The 25,378-nt window shown below is 33.7% G+C and overlaps 1 protein-coding gene across 3 annotated transcripts in view; it reads left to right on the forward strand.

Moving 5' to 3' along the window:
• LOC106129507 (PTB domain-containing adapter protein ced-6) overlaps nucleotides 1–25,378 on the forward strand; it is a 44,873-nt gene that overhangs the window by 10,972 nt on the left and 8,523 nt on the right. For 2 of the 3 annotated variants that reach the window (XM_013328095.2, XM_060952723.1), the window contains exons 1-3: nucleotides 26–232; nucleotides 22,363–22,480; nucleotides 25,054–25,218. In XM_013328095.2, the coding sequence (XP_013183549.1) occupies nucleotides 147–232; nucleotides 22,363–22,480; nucleotides 25,054–25,218 (369 nt within the window). In that variant the 5' untranslated portion in view covers nucleotides 26–146. Of the gene's footprint in view, nucleotides 1–25; nucleotides 233–22,362; nucleotides 22,481–25,053; nucleotides 25,219–25,378 lie in introns of those variants that run through there. The other variant, XM_013328097.2, reaches the window with a different exon arrangement.

A 25,378-nucleotide genomic window follows, 5' to 3' on the forward strand; every position in this document is an offset into this window, starting at 1 on the left:
ATTAAATTTACGTCAATAAAAATAATCGTTTCTGTCCTCAGTGCATCGGCAACAGTCGGCCGAGCGCGTCGTGCGCAACGGTACGACAAAATTTCGCGTCTGAAAACCTAGTTATTCAGTGCAGTGATTTTAAACAGTAAATTAAAATGGCTGACGGCGATGTGCCATTGGTCGCGAGCTACAGGGGCAGCGAAGTTGAATATGGAACAAAAGTTACTCGACCCAATTCAAGGTTGGTTAGTTTTCGATGCGAAAACGTTCTATTATTATTTGTATTTCGGTACCTAGGTAGGTATTACGCATTTAGTTTTGTCTCATCTCTGAAATTCATCTCGATTGTCTATGGTCAGTTTGAAACAGGAAGTACATTAACCTAATTTGAAAAATTAAAAATGACGTTCGCGAAACTGTTTCCTCGGTCTTTGTATTTTAACTAAAACCGTCAACGTAAAACTTTCACTCGTTGACTTTGACCTTCCCACTAAGTTCGCCTCATTATTGTCTGCAAAATTCCTTGTCTTTGACTGTTCATCTTTGTTTATTTTTTGCATTATAACTATTGTAAGCATTAATACCGTTGACATTTGCATTCAGACGCGGTTGATGCAATCTTTCTGTCTCGATGGAATCTCTTTAGGTTTGGTACGCCTACCTAGTTGCTATTCTTTATTTTAAAGCTCACCTGTCTGTTTAAATAATCATGATTAGTAATTATTTTTAAGTTTTTTCTTTTCACACAAGTTGTCTTATAATTATTTGCGGTTTAAAAAACCTCTTGATTCCCAAGCTTTGTACGACGTGCAATGATCGTAGTTTAGAAATTAAATGAATCTATTCATCTTTCCCCCAAATTTGAAGCCCCGAGAATCATCAGAGGAATGAATAAGACTAGCAGCTGCGTTGCAATTGTCATGGACCCTCATGATTTGTTAAAACTGTTACTGATGACAAAGATATAAACAAAAACATAGTTGATCAGCTGTTTCAATGTTATCGAACAAAACGATTAAATATTCCAGTAGCGGACGCCTACACCACACAATGGCGGCTATCAACCTACTCAAATTTACTTAGGTATTACAATAATTTGCTAGTGATTACAATGCGTAGCGTGGGTTGTTTAAATTATACTAGAGAGCGCTCGCGACTCCGTCCGCGTGTAAAGAAAAATCCCGTTAACTTCCGTTTCCGCGCGAATTCCGGGAAATAATCTTTTAGTACATCCCTAGACCACGTTAGGGACTTACATGCCAAATTTCAGTTTTAAAAAGTTTGGGCTTTGCATTGTTTATAGTCAGTCATTTAGTAACCCAAGATAATATGTATTTTGCATGTACTTATAGGAACTTTCGCAGTTTATAAATATAAACTAGAGGCCGCCCGCGAATTCATCCGCGTGGAAACCCTATCATAACGCAACAATCAATCCCACGGGAACTCAGAGATAAGAAGTAGCCTATCTGTCTGGGTCTTCAGCTACCTGCATACTTAATTTCATCGTAATCGGTTCAGTAGTATTTGCGTGAAAGAGTAACAAACATCCATACATACACGCTCACAAACTTTCGCATTTATATTATTAGTAGTAGGTATTCTAACGACGGCAAAGGGCTTTCTCCAATTAGATCAGTAATTTGTCCTGTCATTATGAAGTATTCGTTACCTACCTCATTATAATTAAGAGATATTAGGACGTCATGTGCTCTATAATTTTAATAACGTTAAATTTGTCACAATTTCACATTTCTGTCTTTATTTTTTTTAGTCTATGTTGTCTATTACATGATTTTAAAAAACTTAATGAATGGCTAATATCTAGTGGATTATAAGAATGCAGTTCTGCAACTGTTAATTATACTTCATTAGCACTATATTAATTTGTTAATGAATGATCTAAGCATAGATATATGTCGAAAATGGATTGATTGAAATTATTAGTGGGTACAGTAGTGCCGATACAAGAAACCATGTCAAATTTTCTATAATCTTATAAAAAGAAATGTTTTAAAAATTTTAACCTCAAATACCTATAAATTAAATAATCCTTTTTTATATATCTTATGTAAGTATATAAGTATTTAGAAGCTTAAAAGGGAATATTAAAATTTATTACGTAACATAAAAAGTCGTTTATAATAATAATTGATCAAGCCGTTTAAAACCATCCAATTCACTTTAATTTCTTTACATCAAATCATTAACTATTACTATCATTAACATTTTCTATTGAATTGTCATCGTTATTTTTTTAAATATATTGGTTATGTAATCTGATTATATTTATTATTATATTTTTTTTTAAAAAAACTGAAATTGAAACGGAATGTAACTTTATGAGATCGTCGCCTGTATTTACTCCGCATGGAATAAAACTGAATGTTTTTACTTTACTTCATATAGTCTGGACAAACTTAAGTTAGTTCGAAGTTGAACTTTATAAATAAGTAATTAATAACCATGCCATTGCCCTCACATCAACAGGAAAATCGCTTGTCCTCGATAAACCCGCCACGATTGGTGGCATTAACTCTATTCTATTTATAAACCAGCTTAAGTATTTGGCAAAGATTGTCCTGTTAATTCCCTCTAATTGCGACCTCACGCGTCTATGTATGTACCTACTTACTTTTTAAGAGTTTATTACTTTTGTGGCAGAATAATTTAGTTTTCTGTGTCGACATCTTTTTGTGAAGATGTAAAAAATTAAATTATATTATTATACATTGTGTGTGTCAGCTGCTTTTTTTTTATTAAAACTATCTGTGTAACAAAACAAACTGAATTACAATACAAATTATAAAGAAATTCTTCTAAAGTAATAAAAATTCATTTTTTTTAGGAACGTACTGCCGTATTTTTCTAGTACCGATAAAAACCAAACATCTTAAGGTAATGAAATAAGAAATGTAAATCATATAAAGTATATTTTTTAATTATACATTTTAAATAATTTTAGGTCCACATGTAACTGTATCGATTCTGAGAACAATAACACAATGATTGTCTGTGGTACTATTTCATTCTACGGTTTATACATATACAAGTGAAACCGTGTTGCGAAGTTATTCAACTATTATGTAAATCTCATTCATTGCGTGACGCGTATGTAGGTACAGTTTTGTTCTTTAATCGAATCTTTTAATGATACTACCTATGCTACTTACTAGAAATATAATGGATGTTATTATACATATAAACCTTCCTCTTGAATCACTCTAACTATTGAACCGCATCAAAAACCGGTGCGTTTTAAAGATTTAAGCATACAAAGGGACTTAGGGACAGAGAATGCGACTTTTTTATACTCGTACTATGTAGTGATGATAAGATATTTATATTACAAAATTTAATATAATAATCACTTAGTAAATTATATTTCTGAGTCAACCTTAATAAACTAAGGGATAGGCTTCTAAACTTGGGATTCTTCTTTTAGGCGATGGGCTAGCAACCTGTCACTATTTGAATCTTAATACTATCTTAAAGCCAAATAGCTGAACGTGGCCTATCAATCTTTTCAAGACTGTTGGCTCTGTCTAGCCCGCAAGGGATATAGACGTGACTATATGTATTAATATGTATGTATGTACCTTAACAAAGATGAACTCTTCAGGTCAAGATCAGGCAGACAAAAAGTATTATGTTAATATTAGAAATCGACCTTACTCAGGCCTTAATGTTAATGAGATAATTACTTGGGAATATCTCAAATTTTGCATGTTGACTATATGAATGAATGAATAAGAATAAATTGGTGTAGCTGTGCCCGCGACTTCGTCCGCGTGGAAGAGTTATTTTGGTCATCATTGAAGCCCTCAAGGATGAATAATTTTACCCGTTTTTTTTCACATTATCCATTATTTCATCGCTCCTAATAGTTGCAGCTTGATATTATATTAAAGCCTTCATCGATAAATGGTCTATTCAACGCAAAAATAATTTTTCAATACGAACCAGTAGTTCTTGAGATTAGCGCGTTCAAACAAACAAACAAACTCTACAGCTTTATAATATTAGTATAGATATAGTAGCTATAGATAAACAAAGAGCGTTGGTGGTTGAATCGGTAAGGTGCCTGGTTAAAACGCGTGTCACGCATATAGGCACCGGTTCGAATCCCACCGCGGCCATGTACCAATGACTATTTTCGAAGTTAAGTACATTAGTTTGAATACTAACCAATACTCTTACGGTAAGGGAAATCGTGAGGATACCTGCACAATCAGGCAACTGAGTTGGTGTTAATAAACCTATTTTGTATACAAGCACCTAAATATAAAAGGTCTTGACTTATCAAAGAGTAGGCTGATTAGAAATAAGTTACAGAATTAACTGCCTACTCAACATGATGTCATACCACGGAACTGTAGGAAAATTTTGTTATTTGCCGTAATACGAGTATCATGTGACCATATGAGCGGAAATGCGTGTGCGCTTACAAACTTGGGATTCTTCTTTTAGGCGATGGGCTAGCGACCTGTCACTATTTGAATCTCAATTCTATCGTTAAGCCAAATAGCTGAACGTGGCCTCTCAGTATTTTCAAGACTATTAGCACTGTCTACCCCGCAAGGGATGTAGACGTGATTATATGTGTATATGTTACTGATTTTACCATTGTACTCTACAATAGGTTATTAACTTCATTCATCTCTAAGTCGTAAATCAATTCCCTTATCTATTTATTTTTCCTTTACTCTGCATTGTGCAAATGTTGTAAGTAATTATTTATAATGGAGACAATAACCTAAGGCTTTGTCAATGAACTACTAATAATATACATCACTATAAATTAAGTATATATTAATAATTAGATACAATTAATATAAATTTTTATAATTTTTTCTGACTGTATGTACACACTAATCTCGGTAAGTTGTGGACGGGTTTTGTTCTTGTTTGACATATCGAAAAGGGTTAATTTGAGTTAATTTAAAGAGTTAATTTAATCAAGATACGTTCGTCTAGGTCTTCCCACTCCGACCTTTCCCTCCACACTCTCCTTGTATATCTGCTTAGTCAAACTGCTTTCACTCAATTTATGAATGATGATTGAAATTAATGTTTATTCGTTTAAATGCTACCCGTGCGAAGCAGGGGCGGGTTGCTAGTATTATACATATGTATAAATCGCACCTTTGGTAGGCAGAAACCAGGGACAATAATATTTCCACTTGCCACGCGTCCTGCATATTTTATTGATTTCTCTTTTTTTGAAAACTCGTTACACTTTACCTGACCGTTCACGAAGTAAACAAAAATTATTGACCAATTTGAATTAAAAAAAAAAAGTTTATTCTATATATTTTTTCAATTCTGTCTACCCATCCGGGAAAGAGGCTTAATTTTATTTATGTATATATGCCTTTTTTTGTTTTGAGCTGGTATTTCATCGGTTATACTACCATGTAACGTACAAACAAACACACGCACAATAATACTGCGACGTAACTATTGCGTGGATTCTCAGCTTGTTACCAAAGAGGAAGCAAAGGAAATTGCGTACGCGCCGCATGCCGGTGTATATACAGAGCTAGAGTACGCTCCCGGCTTGGCCCGCATTTAATTAAATATACATATATTCACGTCTTTATCCCTTGCGGGGTAGAAAGAGCCAACAGTCTCGAGAAAACTGAAAGACCTCATTTAGCTGTATAGCATTATGATGGAATGGAGAATTGGAAATAAATAAAAAAAAATATGAATTAATCTGTTCATGTGGAGATATCAAGAAATCTCCATCGTCATCATTCGAATCCCGGCCAGGGCATGATGCGAAAAGAACTTTTTCTGATTGGCTTGGGTCTTGGATGTTTATCTATATAAATATTTATTATAAGATATAGTATCGTTGAGTTAGTATCTCGTTACACAAGTCTCGAACTTACTTCGAGACTTACTCAATCAGTGAAATTTATCCCGTATATATATATTTATTATTTATAAACATAGTTTAAACGTTTTTTATACTCTATCGATATATACGCATCAACAAATTATTTTAAGCACGCCGGCTCCCACTTCGCTTTCTTTGGACAAATGGGAACCGAACTAGCGATCATTTGAAGCGGTGGTGAAAAAAAATTTCTTTCGCCAGAACTATAATTTTGCAACTATAATTTTTTGTAATTTTTTTTTCTGTAAGTACTTACCAGGTTCATTTTTCTGTTTCAGGTAATTGTGGCCTTTTTTATAATTACTTACACGACGAAATTTGTCTGTTTTATAAAACGTAAGTTTTATAATTTTAAGTGAAATCCCTTGTTAACCCTTGTTGCAAGGACAACGATTTATTATGATATATACCACCTACCTAATAACCAGGCCGAGTATCTTACCAGTATAGTAAATGCAAAATGCTTGTGTTTTCATGTATAAAAAATGCTCTTAAAAATTGTTATCAAATTGACGTACTAAAATAGTTAACATACATACAATGTTTACATCTAAATCCCTTACGGGATAGATAGAGCCTCGAAAATACTGAAAGGTCACGTTCGGCTGTATGGCTATATTTTACACATGAATGTTCTAGGGAAAAATTTTAGTATTTTGCAATAGAGTAGAGAGCTTTTTTTAAATCATGAAGTTGCAGTATTTTTAATATTTTATACAACAATGAGGCGACTAAGAGATAGGCTTATAAACTGTCCCCTTTTTTAGGCGATGGGCTAGCAACCTATTTGAATTTCAATTCTATCAATAAGCCATCAACTGAACGTGGCCTATCAGTCTTTTTAAGACTACCCCGCAAGGGATCTAGACGTCACTTATGTATGTAAGTATAAAACAATTAAAAAAAACCGTTATAGTTTACAACTGACCATGGCAAAGACACACAATGTAATATACCGTAACTGCCCGTACATTGCTTTTGTTGCAACATTGTTATAATTCGGTATGACAAATCGGATTCATTGTAATAAAGCATTGTGTTTGAATAACTTCGTTGTTTGTTATCTAAACAGGGACATAATGAAATTCATCATTCATCCAGCGTTAGTCCCGGTTCCACCCTCACCTCTCTGGAGAGGAGCCCGGGGTGGTACCATGGATCATAGATTGGACGAATCAGGTTTTTACGCAAAACGACACCTGTCTGCCTTTCGCTATCTTTGCAGGGGAGCCTAATCCACATTCAATTATGGTTATCATTAACCTAAATGCCTCTTATTTTATCAATTGAACCGTATACCGTTGATCCCTATTTAATTAAATTCTATTTTTTTCTGTTATATAATACTAGCTATTACCCGACCTCGTCTGCTAGAACAAATGTTTACAGCCTTAAGTTTTTAAGGGGTAGGTAGGTACCTTTTTGCAAATTTCACTAAAGTTGATGTATTATATGCTATTATTTATATATTTTAAGTCTTAAAAACTTGGGATTGTTTTAGGCGATAGCCAGCGACTCAACTTACTATATGAACCGGAAACCACACCGCACGATTCTTGGTACATACTGAAAAATAAAAAGAGATAATTTGTACTATAAAACCGTCTTCTCTTATTACAGACAGTCGGAATCGAACCCACTAACATAAGCCGTTTAATCTCGTGTAACCTGACTCCAAAGATACTCACTTTATAAGCCTTACGTCGCCACTTAACTTTCTTGTAACTTGAGACGAAAAGGTGAAATTAAGTTGGTATTAGCACTATGCAAATCCAATTAATGTTATACTAAGTTTGTTAAAAAAAAACTGTCACTCTTGAAGGTCAATTCTAATGCCAAATTTCATCTAAATCACTCCTTTTGACTTCATTCGTTGCCAAATAAATAGATATCTTTTTTTATTTTAGTTCAGACAAACGCAATTACTGTTTTTTTTTAATTTCACAATAATTATATAAAGTCAGATTTTTAATTAATAAAAACATTTATACAAACTTACCTATAATGTTTTTGAATATATAAAAATAAAAAGATTAAAGAAATGTTTTAACATTTAATTTATTTTTATTTTATTTTTTGTTACTTACAAAACAAATGGTTTTAAAAAAGAGGTAGATCCAAGAGACGGAAACCAAAGCATAGATAAGTAAAGGTTTCTTTCCTAGATATTATCTTGAGTAGACAATAGTGTAAAATTCTGACTGCATTTCAAAGGTCAAGCTCGTTTGGTCTAAAATGGCGGCGAGCGCGAAATGGCGCGAATAGGGTTACCAACACAAAAATCTGAATTAATTATTCAGAAAGACTTATTAATAATAACTTACAGGTATTAACAGTAGTTACCCTACACGAACGGAACGTACCTTGATCAAACCGGGGAAATTCTGGCAAAATTTATTTCTCGGTGGGGTAGGCAGAGACTACATTTCCACTTGCTACGATCCATGCATACTTCTTTCGCTTCATCCCCATTCATAACTCTCTTCATGCAAGCTCGTGGGTTTCGGGTACTCTTGACCTAACCTTTATGATTATAATATTATTAGTGAAAATAATATATGACAGCCCTATGTTTGAGGTTAAAAGTGAAAGATAGAACGCCCTGCATTGTCAGCTATGAGAAATAGACGTGTATTGCGACTAACATCTGAAACGATAAAAACACCTTATTATCGCTCACGCACCGTAAGCGACGGCGCGACTTACTAGAAATCGGATGGGTGACCATTTTCCAGTATATTTTATTTATTGTGTGTTTGTTTGTTTACTCTACTTCTTCTTTATTATATTACTTTCTTTATTTTACTTCTTTTACTTTATTATACTTAACAAATTTATAAATGTACCTAGTATGACAAAAACAATGATATTAAAATGAAATATTTACATCGACGTCTATTTCCCTTACGGGGTAGAGAGAATTAATAGTCTTGAAATGACTGATAGGCCACGTTCAGCTATTTGGCTTTATGATAGAATTGAGATTCAAATAGTGACAGGTTGCTAATCCACCGCCTAAAAAGAATCCCAAGTTTGTAAGTCTATCCCTTAGTCGCCTTTTACGACATCCATGGGAAAGAGATGCAGTGGTCCTATTCTTTTTTTGCAACACACGGCACTTGCAACTTGCATCAAACAAATAATATTTCTTCTGCCTCTATTGTATTGGCTATATTACACGTATTATTGAAAGGCCATTTGCAAACAAAAGTACCTACAGTAAGCAGTTGAACCAACATAAACCTACTTAACGCCGGTTACGAGTAAAGAAGTTTTGGCGTGAGAGCGCGCATTTATTTAAAACGAATTTGTGCCATAAAGTGTAGAAGTACACAGCTAACTTACGCGGGGAAATTTTTTTTTTTAATTCTAGAAAAAGCCTTTGTAGCTCCTACAGGTCTATTCTATAGATATCTGTACCAAATTTTATGAAAGTGAGCCCAGTTACATAAATACTAAAATACAAATCTTATCTCTTTATTATTAGTATAGTTATGGATTGTACTGTTTAAGAGCCTCTTTCGTTTCCAAAGTAAAAATTAATTTACTTGAATCCAATGTAATAAACCTACCTACATTTTTATTTTGATGACTTTGTTTTTTTGCCTTTGCGAGACTGTTGGCTCTGGGATACCGCAAGGGAAAAAGAAATGTTTATAATGTTTGTTCAGAAATAAAAAATTGACCATTCCTAAATATCTCTAGGAAAAATTCTCACACTTACCTATGCTGTAATTTTATTATATTTATTACATTATACTTACTTATTAAAGAAAAAAAGAAATAAATAAATTATTTTAATGGAGCATAAAATACAAGATTACAATAAAATTACTCTTTTTTTTAAATGTTATACCATAATATCTGCGTTCTATAGGTACCTACATATTCTGTGAACGCAGGATTTCTCGAACTAACAGTAAGTTGTGTTAAGCTTTATGTACAAGGAGAATGACAATAGCTTACAAAATATACCGTTATGCTGTATTTTATGTCTAGAATAGTTAAATAAACTTAAGTACCTACTATTTTATTTACCAAGATTTGACAAAACGGACACAAATTAAATTTAGTCCGCAACTTTGCACTTACCGAATCAGCTTGGGGCAAAAATCACTATTTTGTATGTTTGTAAGGCGATAACTGTCGAACTCGAACTTTTACGATTTATATGAAATTGAAAAGGTTTAGTCGATGTGCCAATAGAATTTTTAGGTTTCTGGGGCGACAATTAAGAATGTCGTTTTAGGGATATTTGCAATTTTGTAAATAATAGGTTTAAGTGTTCGCGAAGTCTTAGTTCACGGCAAACAAGTACCAAGCCCATTGATATGGGCAACATATTCATATTTCAAACTTATAGTATCGTAACTAGGAATTTCATATTTTTATTAGTATCAAAACTTACCTAAATACCTACGGGATTGGTATTCCTAAATGAAAAATTTTTTGTCTCTCTCTAACACCAAGATAAATGATAGCTGAAGCTACAATTTGAATAAATAAAAAAAACTCATTCATAGACAAAAAATAATTAGCAACATATGTTTTTTTTATAGATTGAAGAGATAAACACGAAAAAATAGCAATACAATACCGCCCAAGGCCGCGCCATATTGTTAGAAAAAATGTGATATCACACGATAAATTGAACGTTGAACCGTGATTGAGAACTACATACTCGTATATTAGAAAAACCAGTCGTCAAATAATGGTGGTGTTTATTTTTCATCATCATTCTAATTTGAACTGCTCGATTCTTGTTAATAAGTGGCAAATTGGTTTATATGTGTTAGTAAAAAAAATTATTCACCATAAGTGTAGTTAAAAAAACAAATAGGTATTATGTAGATAATATAAATCTTTAACAGTAGATAAAACACGTATTTTTTTATATTTTGACAGAAACAACATGACGTTTAAGCTCCCGCCAAAAAATCCTCACAACATAGACAACCTTAAAGTTTTACCTTAAATCCTAGCAAAAGAAAACATCATACAGCCAAGTGAGTTAGCACGATAATAATCTGTAAGGCACAAAATTATCACGTTATTTATAATTACTGCTTCATCATGTAACAAGTCACCTAAGTCGCTATGTGTGTCTAGGTCATTGGTCACTCATCGGCGAGATGCTAAATAGAAAAATAAACGTAAAATAAATACCTTGTCGCATAAAATGTACGTTTAAAGTTCTCTGCATAAACAGAGAGCGAACGTCGTTGGTCGAAAGGTTAAGGTGCTCGAATTAAAAAGCGTAAAACAAAGGTTCAAATCCTATCGACTCATTTCTTTACGGTAGGGAAATATCCAGAAAAAAATTACACAATTGGTACTTAATATCCAATAAGGGTTAGTATCGCCTTCGAAATTTGAAACAGGAGTCGCTTCGCGTAAAAAGTTAAGATCGTGGTCATATGACCCCGGGCTTCTCTCCGGAGAGGCGAGGACACGACTGCCACTAACACCAGGAGGATAATGCACGTGTGTATTTTCTCTAAGAACCAGAATTATCCAAACTGGGCTCAGGAGACGGCGGTACCAGTCTCGGTACTATAATTGGGCAATTTGGACGGCAGTTGCGACAACTTAGGGTTCCCTCTGGAAAGTAGGTTAAGACTGATCTATTTTGAGGGTCTATGAATGAATAATGGCAAATTTGAATATGGGTTTATTTGGTTCCCAAAGCGGGAAAGGATGGACTGCTCTTGTCTTGGATGTTTTGATTGTGACCTTTTGTGTATCTGATCCGCGGTAACAACAGTATTTATACAAATTATCATTATACATACTTATTTTTATTATTTGATATTTTTTATTTACATACCTACTTAAGTAATCTCACGAGGAACAATCGACTATTTTAAAATCCTTATTGTTTATGGCCTCTTATTATTTCAAAGATTTTTTTATAAATCTATGAAACCTTTTTTTTGCTCGCGCCCGCCTTGTCTTTATATCCTAGTCTATGCCTATGGTAATGTTGCCAACATGATAGACGCAATTATTCTATAATGATTACGTTCTCACGGTGCTAGATTGTTTATTTTTGCTGGCTTTCTCACACTGTATTAAAAAAAAAAACAACGACTAGGTGTCAGACCTATGATTACCTATTTATTTATATTAATTCCCAGAAAAAAGTAGCCTAAATTTATGCCTATGCCTATGTTAGATACTTTTTCTCAAAATATTTTTTAATATTTGGATAAAAAATTGATCCGTAGGACACATGACATAACCCCAAAATAAACTTGTTATACTGACTCTGCTATTTTGAATACAACTATTTAATTACTCGTATATATTGAAATTAACATGATATGCCGTGTGGTTCACTGGATTAAAAAAGGACCACTCCATCTCTTTCCCATGGAGTCGTAAAAGGCAATCAAGGAATAGGCTTATAAACTTAGGATCCTTCTTTTAGGCGATGGGGTAGCAAGCTGCCAGTATTTGAATTTCAATTCTATCAAAAAGCCGTACAGCTTAACGTGGCATTCTTGTCTTTTCATGACTGCTGGCTCTGTCTACCTCGTAAGGGATAAAGACGTGATCATATGCATGTATGTTTACATGATAGTAATACTAAACTGACACGTTTTGCGTTGTCCTAGTACGCAATACGCTATCCTACTACGCAATAGAAATAGTGATGGCCACGTGTCACTTATCGATATAATTACATCGATAACCCACGTGCGGCCCTTTTAAGAGTTCAAGGGGGCAAACTGGTGATGAATTTATATATTTAATTGTGATTAATTTAAGTTTTTGGTAATTAAGACACGTTTATCGTTATGTTGCTATTTTTATTATTGAATGGAATTTTATATTTTTAATCGATTGATTAGTTAAATACATTAATTGATTCACAGATTTTTTTCCAAATCAGCCATACAGTACGGATCTTGGAAAAATAAAGTGATGAATAATTTTAAATATTACTACTAACCTTGCCGAAATTCTGTTAAGTATAAATCCTATAAAGAAATAATGATTTTGCTAGTTAATTTTGCGTAAAATTATTGTCACGCTTACAGACTTAACTTTCTAGTCAAATAATTTTTTTCAGCCCCCGCTGAAATCTAAATAATAAAAGATTTGGGTGTCTCAACAACTAATAGACTCAGTGTGATGATAATAATAATTAAAATTTATATTTTGGTCAAAGTTTAGGAGGTTATGAGATAAATTAGTCTAACCTAATTTGTGAAAAGTTTATCTTAACTTGTGGTATCTATGGACCACGGCTGGACTTTATTTAGGTATGAAGTAAAATATATATTTACCAATACCGGTCTGAGCCGAATATATAATTTATAATGTTAAATTAATGAACAATTGAACACCCATACAAAAAAGTTTTTAAATTGAAACCAATGACGCTCTTAATTCATAGGGAAATCGGTTTTTTGTTAATCCTTATTATTACGTTTTCTTAATCTATGGATGGTTTAGAATCTGGGGTCTTTTGTAAATAATGTCAATATATGCGGGACAAAGAATTAATTATGTAGCATCCTTTTAATTGCTACCTTTTTTCTTTTTTAAGTTGTGACGAAGTTTCTGTGTTTATTCAACATGTCAACTTTATGAAAATCACAATATGATAAGAGATAGGGTCATAAACTTGAGATACTTACTACTTTATGCGATCGGCTATGGCATGTCACTATTTAAATCTCAAAGGATAGCCATACACGCGAACGTGGTCTTTCAGTATTTGCGAGACCTTGTCTACCCCGTAATGGATAATTGAAGAAAATTAAATTGAAAGATGATTATATGTAGGTATGTGTCATATAATGATAACAATACGCTTAAATTACTGAATAAATGTTAGATTTTATATTTTTATAACCATGCAAGATAGCTTTTCTGGGAAATTTTGCGCACTTCGCAAAGTGCATTATGCATATACTAGCAAAATTACATCCTACTAATATTATAAATGCGAAAGTTTGTACGTAGTATGTCAGGATGTCAGTATGGATGTTTGTTACTCTTTCACGCAAAAACTACAGAACCGATTACGATGAAATTTGGTATGTAAGTAGCTGAAGACCCAAAATAACATATAGGCTACTTTTTATCCCGGAGTTCCCGCGTCCGTTCCACGCGGACGAAGTCGCGGGCGGCCTCTGGTATTTAATAATAACAATAAAAATAAATAATCATACAATTTTCCTAGTGTAATGACTCGGAAAAACCAGACTTCAAGCCGTCAACTCAAGTAATAATCGTGTATGCAAACGTGTAACACACCTTAATCAAATCATTCACCGCTGTAGAAAACGTGCAATACAACTGTTAATAGTTGAAAGCGCTTTAGCCGCTGTCGCTGTAAATATACTTGTCGTGGCGTTTATTTATAGGACGATTAAATTGCATGCATTTTTTTTCTGACTGTTTAGAGCGAATGAACGAATTAGGTACCAGACTTAAAGCAATTCTACTACGGCTATGTATTTAGCAATGTCTCTTTTCTGAGTCATGTTACATACATTAGTTGATAGCCAGCCCATGCTCTTAAGTTGAAGGGAACTAAAATAGATGCTCATTACTAACTAATTTTGGAAACTAATAATGGAAAGAAGTTTCGCTTATAATACTTTCATAACCTGCAAAAAACCTATGATGTTTCTAAATCTGGGGTTTTTTATAAATACTACATACTTGTAAATACCTTGTAAGATGTACAAAACAATAAATAATTCTTATTTTAAAATGGACTAAACACATAACGTAAGTAATGTACAAGATTTACCCATATAACATCTTTATCCCTTACGGGATAGACAGAGACAAAAGTCTCGTAAAAACTCGAAGGCCAAGAAAAATCTATTTTCAAACCACAACATTAAACCTGTTTAAACATATCTTAAGCATTTGTAATGGCCGGTTAGATTTAGTGCTCAACACCAAAGCTCCACATCCTCACCAAAAATAAACTAAATGTCAAGATAAAAGACCATCGCCCCCACACCAAGGCCTAACAAACTCCACATTCCATTCTCTGACTCATTTATCAACACACCTTAACCCCACAAGTAAACGCATACCGCATTACGTAACGCTGCATATGTACCACAAATGCAATTTGATTGCCCGCGAAACGAGCAGTGTATTAAACGCCGTGCGATTTCGTTATTGTTATTGTCTGCCTTTCACTCGTTCAATTGTTTCTTGTTCTATTTTGAAATTGTTCGGTTTGATGCGATTTCAAAAAGAGAACCATTTTATTGCATTGAGCTATATTTTTTTTAATTTAGCTTCTTCTTTTTTAAAGCTATAGTCATAAAAACATCCTCAGTAGAAACCTAATAATCACCAGCTTTTTTAGTACTTTTAGCGAAGGCTTCATTTTTGTCAGCAGCAAAAAATAGATTAAGTATTTATGTTATGTGATTAATGTTTTTCCTTCTTGTAGAATGAAGTCAAATATTATTTTAGAATACTGAGAATCGATACAGGAAAAAGTATTCTTAATGGAAAAATATGATTTAAAGATTATATAACTATATACAATACAATTCCTTAACAGGATAGTGTCTTGTTTGTTTTTTGCAACAATTAATTGTGTGGTTAAAAAGTGAAAATAGTTAGAGATGTTATTAAATGTGTTTTTATTTAACATGTCGTGTTAATAGTATAAAAAATTAACAACTACAGGAATTTTGTTTAACCGGAGATTTGACAACCTATTAGTTTGGTGGTCGCTTTGGTAATAAGGTGCGACCCACTAACTAATATACATTGTACGTACGTAAGTACAATGTTTAATTGGTTTAATGTTTATTTGGTACACCTATAACAATTTTTGTGCCAATATATATTTTTTTATAATAAACACACGAATGTACAAAAAACATGTTTAGTCAATAAAAATATTCATTTGTCAATTACACTACGCCACCCTGAGAAGATGACAGGCATTTTAACTAAAACTGCTTGTCGGCGGTTTTGCAGCACTAGCTGGTAACACGAAGTTTATAGACAGGATCCGAGATGCCGCTATGCAAATTTAAATCGATAGTTTTATCGATATTAATGTAGAAAAATAAGTGACTTGGCTTTGAAATATTTAATTATTTTCCATTTCAATGAATATTTTTTACTCGTATAATTTTGCTCCAGAAAAGAAGCGTAATTTTATTAAAGTATGTAAAGACACTATTTTTTTAATATTTATTGTTATTTCATTAATAACTGGCTTTGGCCCAAAACTTCTCTTTGAAAAACTGAGAAACTCTTATATATAAAACCAGAAGTTCTAGTTTATTTGTAGATAACACGGCTAGGTTTGGAGTTTATTCCTTATAAACAAAACTACAAATCTTTCCTCTTTTATATATAACAAATATGGATTTTATTTCAAGTTTAATGTTGCTTGCTCTGTAGTATTTCGAATAAATAAAAACTTTATGATGAGCGCAACTTTCCGCATTATTTATAAACATGATAACCGGTTCAGCGATCGCCTGTTTATTGATATGTCAGTCAGGTTTATGCTTATTTATAACTTGAAATGCCTCGTACGGGTATACTTCGTAAAATAACTAGTTTTTTGGCCGGGGTTTGTTCTCCGGGTTTAAATCTCCTTCCTTAAAGCATACGTCCCTAATTACGGGGTACATTAGATTTCTTATTCTTAAACCTCGAACCTAGTACATATATGAAGGCTTAATGATGGAGTTAAGATTCAGAGATAGTGGTTAGGTCTATTGTAAGAGTCTATATTAATTATCTTAACAGCTATTTTTGACAACAAACATCACATTCACAAAAGTTGACATTTCCTTGTCTTTTGCAAGTTTTAACCGCAAGAAACCCCATCTAATCGTGCATAAAAATATTTACAAATTAAGGAAGTTATTAAACTTTAACTTTCAACGATGTAAACCGGTTGAATAGGTCATTTGATTTTTATTTTATTTTTTTTTCAGTTTGAATTGAGATTCAAATAGAGACAGTGAATACTTACGTTACTTACATTATAATATATATTATATTATATACATAAACTTGTACTCGTATGACTGTATGACTATAATCAATTATAGGAAGTCCACAGTTAAATATAGATCTCCTCGTTTCCCTGAACACCGGTTAGAAATGACCAGTGGCAGAAACTTTCTGTAACTAAAACTCTTACTTCTTTTTTTTTTATTTATATAATCAATGACATATGCATATGACGTGACTCATGATTTTTCTTTATTTGTATTTACATACATACATACAATCACGTATTTGTATTTTTTTTAAATTTGTTCTACATATTTATATAAAACATTAACATGCGTAAATATTTGAAATTCAAACAGATTTAAATGGTGTATGTGGCACTAAAGTGTATGCTTGTGTCCCAAAATTTTTATTTCACTTTAATTTCGGCAAAAATTAAAATACAATTGTTTGTCTTTGTTTGTATTACTATCACATTTAAAGTTGTCAAACTCATACAACCTAAACATAATAGCTAAACGTGGCCCTTAAGTAAGACTAATTACTATTGGCTAGTCTTGCCCGTAAATGATATCGACGTGAAATGTGTACGTACGTGTGCGTACTCAGCATGTATCAAAACATAAAACGAAACTGAAACACGAACCTTTCAAAAATAGACAAAGATTAAAACTGTAAACATACTCTCGTAACGAAAACAGATGTCCAGCCAGACGCCAGACGGTGTCGATAACAAAACATCGACATGTCTCATCACTAGTGTGAATGGTTACATCAGTACCTCGTGTCACCCCGTGCTTAGCACGGAACTCTCCAAGATAATCCATTCAGTAAGGTCACAACGCGCAGACACTACAAACCAATTACCACTTTATACCCATTGTGTAAGATCTAATTTTGAACCAACATTGAACCGTCTGGGCTGTCATTTGAATAAAGAACTTGGTTGATTTATCAATGTACGGGAAATAGGACTTTATTTTTAATGGATTATGAGTCTCTTTGATTTATGTTTTCTTTATGAGAGTTAATCCATTACTAAATTGGCGTGCTGTTGAACAAGATTACTCGTATAAGCAATTATACAAGTTCTTGTATAGAACATATGATTTATTTTGCAATAATTAATAAGAATAGTTTGTTTGATAACATAGGTTATATTGAAGTACACAGAGCCAAAATTGTAATTAAATTATTTTAAATTGAAAAAAATTAAGTTTATTATTATATTTAAATGTGATTATTATTTTTCGATGAACGTAGATACGTAAACTAATTCTATAAAAACATGTTCTTACCTACATAGATGCCAATGTATAATTAGAAGCCAACGTGTATACATTAATGAATAAGAATTAATTACATTATTCATTCATCTATAAAAAAAAACCATAAAAATACTGAATAAAAATATAGTATAAATTCTTGAAATGGTAAATTCTTCGTATAGATATCAATTAATTTTATGTGAATAAAATCTTCCATTGATATGTGTAAGCCTTATCACTTATTGTAAGTAATCAAAATTTGTGCTTCGTGTAATTAACTGACTAACCCACGTCAGGATCGTGGTCATCTCGGACTAAAAATGCTTGATTTTTTTTTTATCTATGACAAGCATATTTTTAAAAAAGTGTGTTGTTCTTAATTAGGAAATATGCAGAGATCGTGGCAAGTGGAAAGAGGTAGTCTCTGCCTACCCCTCCGGGAAAGAGGCGTGATTTTATGTATGTGTTGTTCTTAAACAAACAAGTGAACTTAATTCTGAAAACATTTTCTAGTACAAAATAATATGTAGGTAATGCTCGTACCTACATACGTACATACATAGTACATGTATTCACGTGTTTGTTCCCTTACGGGGTAGACAGAGATAATAGTCTCCAAAAGGTTGAAGGCCATGTCAGCTGTAATGTAGCTTAGTATAATTTATAAAGAAATTACAGTCAATGACTTTATAAGCAACTTTGCTTCAAATGTACCATTTCTTTACTCAAATCCAAAAAAAAAAAACAGAAATCCCCATTGCCCGAAATGCACATCATGTCATGAGGAATTTAAATTTTAAGGTTAGTGTTCTATTTGCGACATTCCAGTCGCTTTAAGTATAAAAACCGGCCAAGAGCGAGTCGGGCTCGCGCCCGGAAGGTGCAGTACCAACATCACGTTTGATTCTTAAATATTTTTTTTTTTCAAAGTTTCGAACTGTTTTTTAAAATCGTTCAAATATTTGCTTAGAAATTACGTTTGTTGTATAGGAGCCCTATATAATTACTTTATTGTTTATTTAGTTTGAAAGGTTATGTATGCAAGTAAATATTTTATGAAAAATTTAAGCATCTACTTATTTACGTTATTAATATTAAGCGAAATAGTTTTTTTTAGTCTTTGTTGTTATAGCGGCAATAGAAATATATGATTTGTGAAAATATCTAGCTATCACGGTTTATGAGATACAGCCTGGTGACAGACGGACGGACGGACAGACAGACAGACAGCGGAGGCTTAGTTATAGGGTCGCGTTTTTACCTTTTAGGCACGGAATCCTAAAAAATTATGAGTATCATTGACGTCATCATTCGTCCGCTGAAGATCAGATAAAAAGTGGGAACTACCAATTACAAGTAATTTACGAGAAAAAAAAAACATGAAATCCATGTTTTTGCAAGACAATATAACACTGTAATTAGATGTTTATAGTCAAATAATGTACAGGCTGGGTTTTTAATAAGTCTTCGTGTCATAACTACTTATAACCTAATACTAGATACAACAAAGTTGTGCATCTTTTGGAAAAATACTGGGAAAAAAATTTAGTACCTATTTAAAATAGTGTAGGTACCTAATTTTAGAGACTCACTACTTCCTTTACGCTTACCTAGTAAATTTCATACTAAACTATCCCAACTTATAACTACGTGATTATAATTGAACTTATAACTATATTATTATAATTGCGAAAGTAAGTTTATTTGTTTGTTTATTGTCTTTTCACGTGTTATTTACTAAACCAATCTTCTAGAAATGTTGGGTATACATATCTTATTAAGAGTCTGGGAAGAACATAAGAAACCTTTCATCCCTTTTTTTGTAGATAGCGCTAAATGTGCGCGTGTAAATGGCGCTAAATTTGAGTAGGCGAAGCTATAGTTGGCGCTTAATTCGCACTAGTGAAGCTGTTTAAGTTAGAATTTTCATAAATTAAAAGAAAAACTAAGGGATTTTAAACTCAGTTTTAACTTCTAAATATTATACAAAAAAATTAAAAAATATAAATTATGAACTAATATAGGCTTATCTATGTTTACACGCTTACTCTGTATTTCCATTAATACTCTGAGCTACTCAAGGCTTAAATACATCCGCATATTTCGGAAGTCAGAACGTCTCAACCACAACAAAGACTTGACAATAAATTCTTATTGGTATGCAAGCCTGCGCAAACGCAAGGTTCGTATAACCACAAGTTCGGTGAACTATACGCGTCTTTGGTGGATTAAATTTAATTTATATTCATCCTCCTGGCTTTAGACTCTTATTTTATTCCAGTAGGTACAACTAAGAAATTAATACTTTAATCTGTCGGCCATTGACGCTCAAAAATATATAAAAAATGATACTTATATTATATAAATACCAAAACAAACGGTTTAATTTGAAGATTTATTGTGAAAATATACTTGGGATCCTTATAGGCGATGGGTTAGCAACCTGTCACTATTTAAATCAAAAATTCGGTCAAAAAGTCTCACAGCTGAATAAAGAACCTTATGTTATATGTATGATGTATAATGACGTCTATGTCCCTTGCGGATAAGACAGAGCCAACAGTATTGAAAAGACTGAGAGGCCACGTTCAGCATTTGGCTTAATGATAGAATTGAGATTCAGATATAGTCACAGGTTGCAAGTCCATCGCCTAATAGAATAATTCCAAGTTTATAAGCCTATCCCTTAGTCGCCTTTTACGATAACCATGAAAAAGAGATGGAGTGGTCCTTTTATTTTTCTATTGGTGCCGGGAACCACACGGCACACGTCATTGTATGTATGTATCTATGTTTATGTATGTATGATTGACCTTACTCCGTGTTTGACACAATGTGCTAATGTTATTTTGCACATTCGGTGTGTTGACCTTGCTAGTTCTTTTTGTTAACACAACTATGACAATAAAATAAAATGCATAGGTATATGGTAAATTGATAGGTATATCTAGCATCTCATTATATTACAGTTTTTTTTTAACTATATACATACATACATATATGGTCACGTCTATATCCCTTGTAGGGTAGACAGAGCCAACAGTGTGGTTCCCGGCACCAATACAAAAAGAATAGGACCACTCCATCTCTTTCCCATGGACTTCGTACAAGGCGACTAAGGATAGGCTTGCAAACTTGGCATTCTTCTTTAGGCGATGGGTTAGCAACCTACTCATACGTAGCTTTTTTTAACCGACTTCAAAAAAGGAGTATGGTCTGAATTCGAACGAAGAAAAGAAGAAGTTATTTTTTCCATCATGATCTGACGGTCGAACAACCCGGTACCCTTTAGGTTCAGAGGCAAGAATAAAAATTAAAAAAAAAAATTCAAAATTCAAAATTTTTTATTCATTATTATAGGATATTATTATATCGCTTAATAAGTAATTGTCGTATGGTTTAACAACTTGGTTGACGTCAAATAAATTAATGAATCTGACAACAGTCTGTACCAAAAAGGCCTTCATTCAGACATTTATTTGACGTTTGATTATTCAGATTCTGTTTTTATTGGCATCAATTCGTGATAATCGCTGATACCTACTTACAATACATACTTTAATCCTTGTAAGTAAAGTAGGTATCGTGAGCGATTATACACAATTATTATTTTAGTTAAACACCACTGAGGTGGGTCACGAACGAGGATGCATGCTGATCGTGTTGTTAATACATACATACACACATAAGGTCACGTTCATATCCCTTGCGGGGTAGACAGAGCCAAAAGTCTTGAAAATACTGAATGGCCACGTTCAGCTATTTCTCTTTAAGATAGAATTAAGATTCGAATAGTGACAAGTTGCTAGCCTATCGCCTAAAAAAAGAATCTCAAGTTTGTAAGCCTATCCCTTAGTCGCCTTTTACGACATCCATGGGAAAGAGACGGAGTGGTCCTATTCTTTTTTTTTATTGGTGCCGGGAACCACACGGCAATATAATAAATAGAGGCCGCCCGCGACTTCGTCCGCATGGAAACCCTATCAATCCCGCGGGAACTCTGGGATAAAAAGTAGCCTATGTGTTATTCTGGGTCTTCAGCTACCTACATACCAAATTTCATGGTAATCGGTTCAGTAGTTTTTGCGTGAAAGAGTAACAAACATCCATACATCCATACAAACTTTCGCCTTTATAATAGTAGTAGGATAAGTAGTAGGATAATAGGAATAATATTTGTAGGTACCTACAGATTTATTAAACTACAATGTTACCTATTTGTTCTAGGATGTCCACGCTTCTGTTCTGGCAGGGCAAGGGCAAATCTAACGGCGCTCCCAATGGAAGAAACTGGATCCACTCCGCCGACGCCCTGGTCAAAGGACACGTCGCTTATCTTGTCAAGGTGGGTATTGTACATACATACATACATACATAATGATCACGTCTTTATCCCTTACGGGGTAGACAGAGCCAACAGTCTTGAAAAGTACTGATGGGCCACGTTCAGCTGTTTGGCTTAATGATAGAATTGAGATTCAAATAGTGACGGGTTGCTAGCCCATCGCCTAAAAGAAGAATCCCAAGTTTATAAGCCTATCCCTATAATTATTATAATATGGGTATTGTAATAATAATGTATTATGATGATGCCGTATGGTTCCCGGCACCAATAAAAAAAAGAATAGGACCACTCCATCTCGTTCCCATGGATGTCGTAAAAGGCGACTAAGGGATAGGCTTATAAACTTGGGATTCTTCTTTTAGGCGATGGGCTAGCAACCCGTCGCTATTTGAATCTCAATTCTATCATTAAGCCAAATAGCTGAACGTGGCCCATCAGTCTTTTCAAGACTGTTGGCTCTACCCCGTAAGGGATAAAGACGTGATCATATGTATGTATGTAAAATCTCATATAAATAAATTAATCTGAACAATGTATTCTTTCGTACACATTCTATTCTGAGTTTGGATATTTGTGAAGTTGAAGTTGTTGAAGAAAATGCTGCAGTGCAGTTTGTTACCGCTTCTTCTGCGCTGACGCCTTGAAAGCGGCATTTAACTTAGTTTAAAGTAATTTATTTTACGTCAACCAATGTTGTGAAACCAAAAGATTTGACAATTATTAAGCGATACGAATTATCCTGATAAAAATTTTGAATTTGAAATATAGAATTTCAATTTGTTGCTGGCGGGAGTCGCTTCGTTTAAAAACCTGACTTACTCAGTTCAGGATCTTGCTCATAGGATCCTCTCCGGAGAAGGGCTCAACTAGGATTCTCTCCAGCCCAACAAAGCTTGCCTATACCAATTATTCATTCATATTATCACGTCTCTATCCCATGCTGGGTAGAGAAGCCAGCAGTCTTGAAAAGACTGATAGGCCACGTATTGGCTCAATGATGGAATTGAGATTCAAACAGGTCGCTAGCCCATCGCCTTAAAATAGAATCCCAAGTTTGTAAGCCTTTCCCTTAGTCGCCTTTAAGATATCCATGGGAAAGAGATGGGAGTGGTGCTATTTTTTTTCGGTGCCGGGAACCACACGGCACGTTACCAATGATAGTAAAACAATAGATAAGCTCTTATCATTGACACGTGATGTAGCTCTCATGAAGCCACCCCCTGTATATATTTTATATACAGGCGGGTTCATTAGAGTTTGCGATATGGCAGAAATAGATGTAAAGTTTATCTTATACGAAACTAATGTGCGCCCGCTTCTCTGCCCCGCGTGAAAAAAAAATGCCACTTTTTTCTATACATACACAAATATAATCACGTTTTTTTCCTTGCGAGGTAGACACTGCCAATAATTTTTGAAAACACTGGACTTTCAGCTGTATAGCTAATGATGGAATTGAGATTAAAAATAAAAGCGTAGTAATGACATGTTCAGAATCCCAAATTTATTTCAGCACCTACCTTAGTCGCCTTTTACGCCTTACGCCTTTGTGGTCCTATTACAAACTGTCGGGATCCACACGGTAATCCCTATCCAATTCCTGAAATGAAATATATTCTTTATTTACTTGAAACATGGTACAATTGGGTGTTAGATATATATGTGATCTTACATGTTCCGTCAGAAGTATGGCATGTATAAGTTTATTGTATACTTGTATAGATAAGTATTATAATTATGACAATCATGTTAAGATATCAACGGCTCACACAAAACAATGGCTATAAGACAATAAGACACGCAAAACACAATTATTCCCTTGTCGTCAGTCGGTCAAGGGCGTCTAATACCTAAACAAATATATGTTGAGAAAAATATACATACATATATAGATCTATACTAATATTATAAAGCTGAAGAGTTTGTTTGTTTGTTTTTTTGTACGCGCTAATCTCAGGAACTAGTGGTTCGAATTGAAAAAATATTATTGTGTTGAATAGACCATTTATCGAGGAAGGGTTTACGCTATATAACATCACGCTGCAACTATAAGGAGCCGAGAAATAATGGAAAATATGAAAAAACGGGGTAAATTATTCATCCTTGAGGGCTTCAATGGTGCCCAAAATAACTATTCCACGCGGACGAAGTCGCGGGCACAGCTAATGTGTAATAAAGATTTTTTTGTATTGTATTTTACAAATATCCACATTTCTACTTCTCAGTTTAGGCGATTCGGCCTTGGACTTTGCTTTGAGCAATGCAAACTCGCGAGCGGATGCAACGCTCTTAACCTTAGGGATTTTATCTTGACTAACCTTTCTTACCTTAGGGCCTTAAATAAATATACCTAAATTACATACATACATAAAATAACGTCTCTTTCCCGGAGGGGTAAGCAGAGACAACCTCACTCCACTTGTCACGATCTCTGCATACATCCTTCGCTTCATCCACATTCATAACTCTCTTCATGCAAGGTTTCGGGTACTTTTGCCCTGACCCTTAACCAGGACGTCCTTAATTTGATCAAGATACGTTTGTTACCAAAATTACTTCTCTCTTATTTTCAGTTCCTCGGATGCACATACGTAGACCAAGCCAAAGGCATCGACGTGGTCAAAGACGCCATAAAGAAGTTACAGTTCTCTCAGCAATTGAAGAAGTCTGAGACGAAGGATGCTGCCAAGTGTAAGAAGGTGGAAATCACTATATCTGTGGACGGGGTCGCTATACAGGTAAGTTTATTATGATACTTCTTTATTTCCTAGTTCATTATAGACGTGTTGGTCCCAACACTAATATATGAGATATACTGATGTATGAGAGTGAAAGTTTGGTGTGGTAGAAGCAAGAAAGCACTTTTCGAAAAAAATTACGACTTAGATATATTACTCG

The sequence above is a fragment of the Amyelois transitella genome, chromosome 29 (genome assembly GCF_032362555.1).
Source record: "Amyelois transitella isolate CPQ chromosome 29, ilAmyTran1.1, whole genome shotgun sequence".
Taxonomy (NCBI): domain Eukaryota; kingdom Metazoa; phylum Arthropoda; class Insecta; order Lepidoptera; family Pyralidae; genus Amyelois; species Amyelois transitella.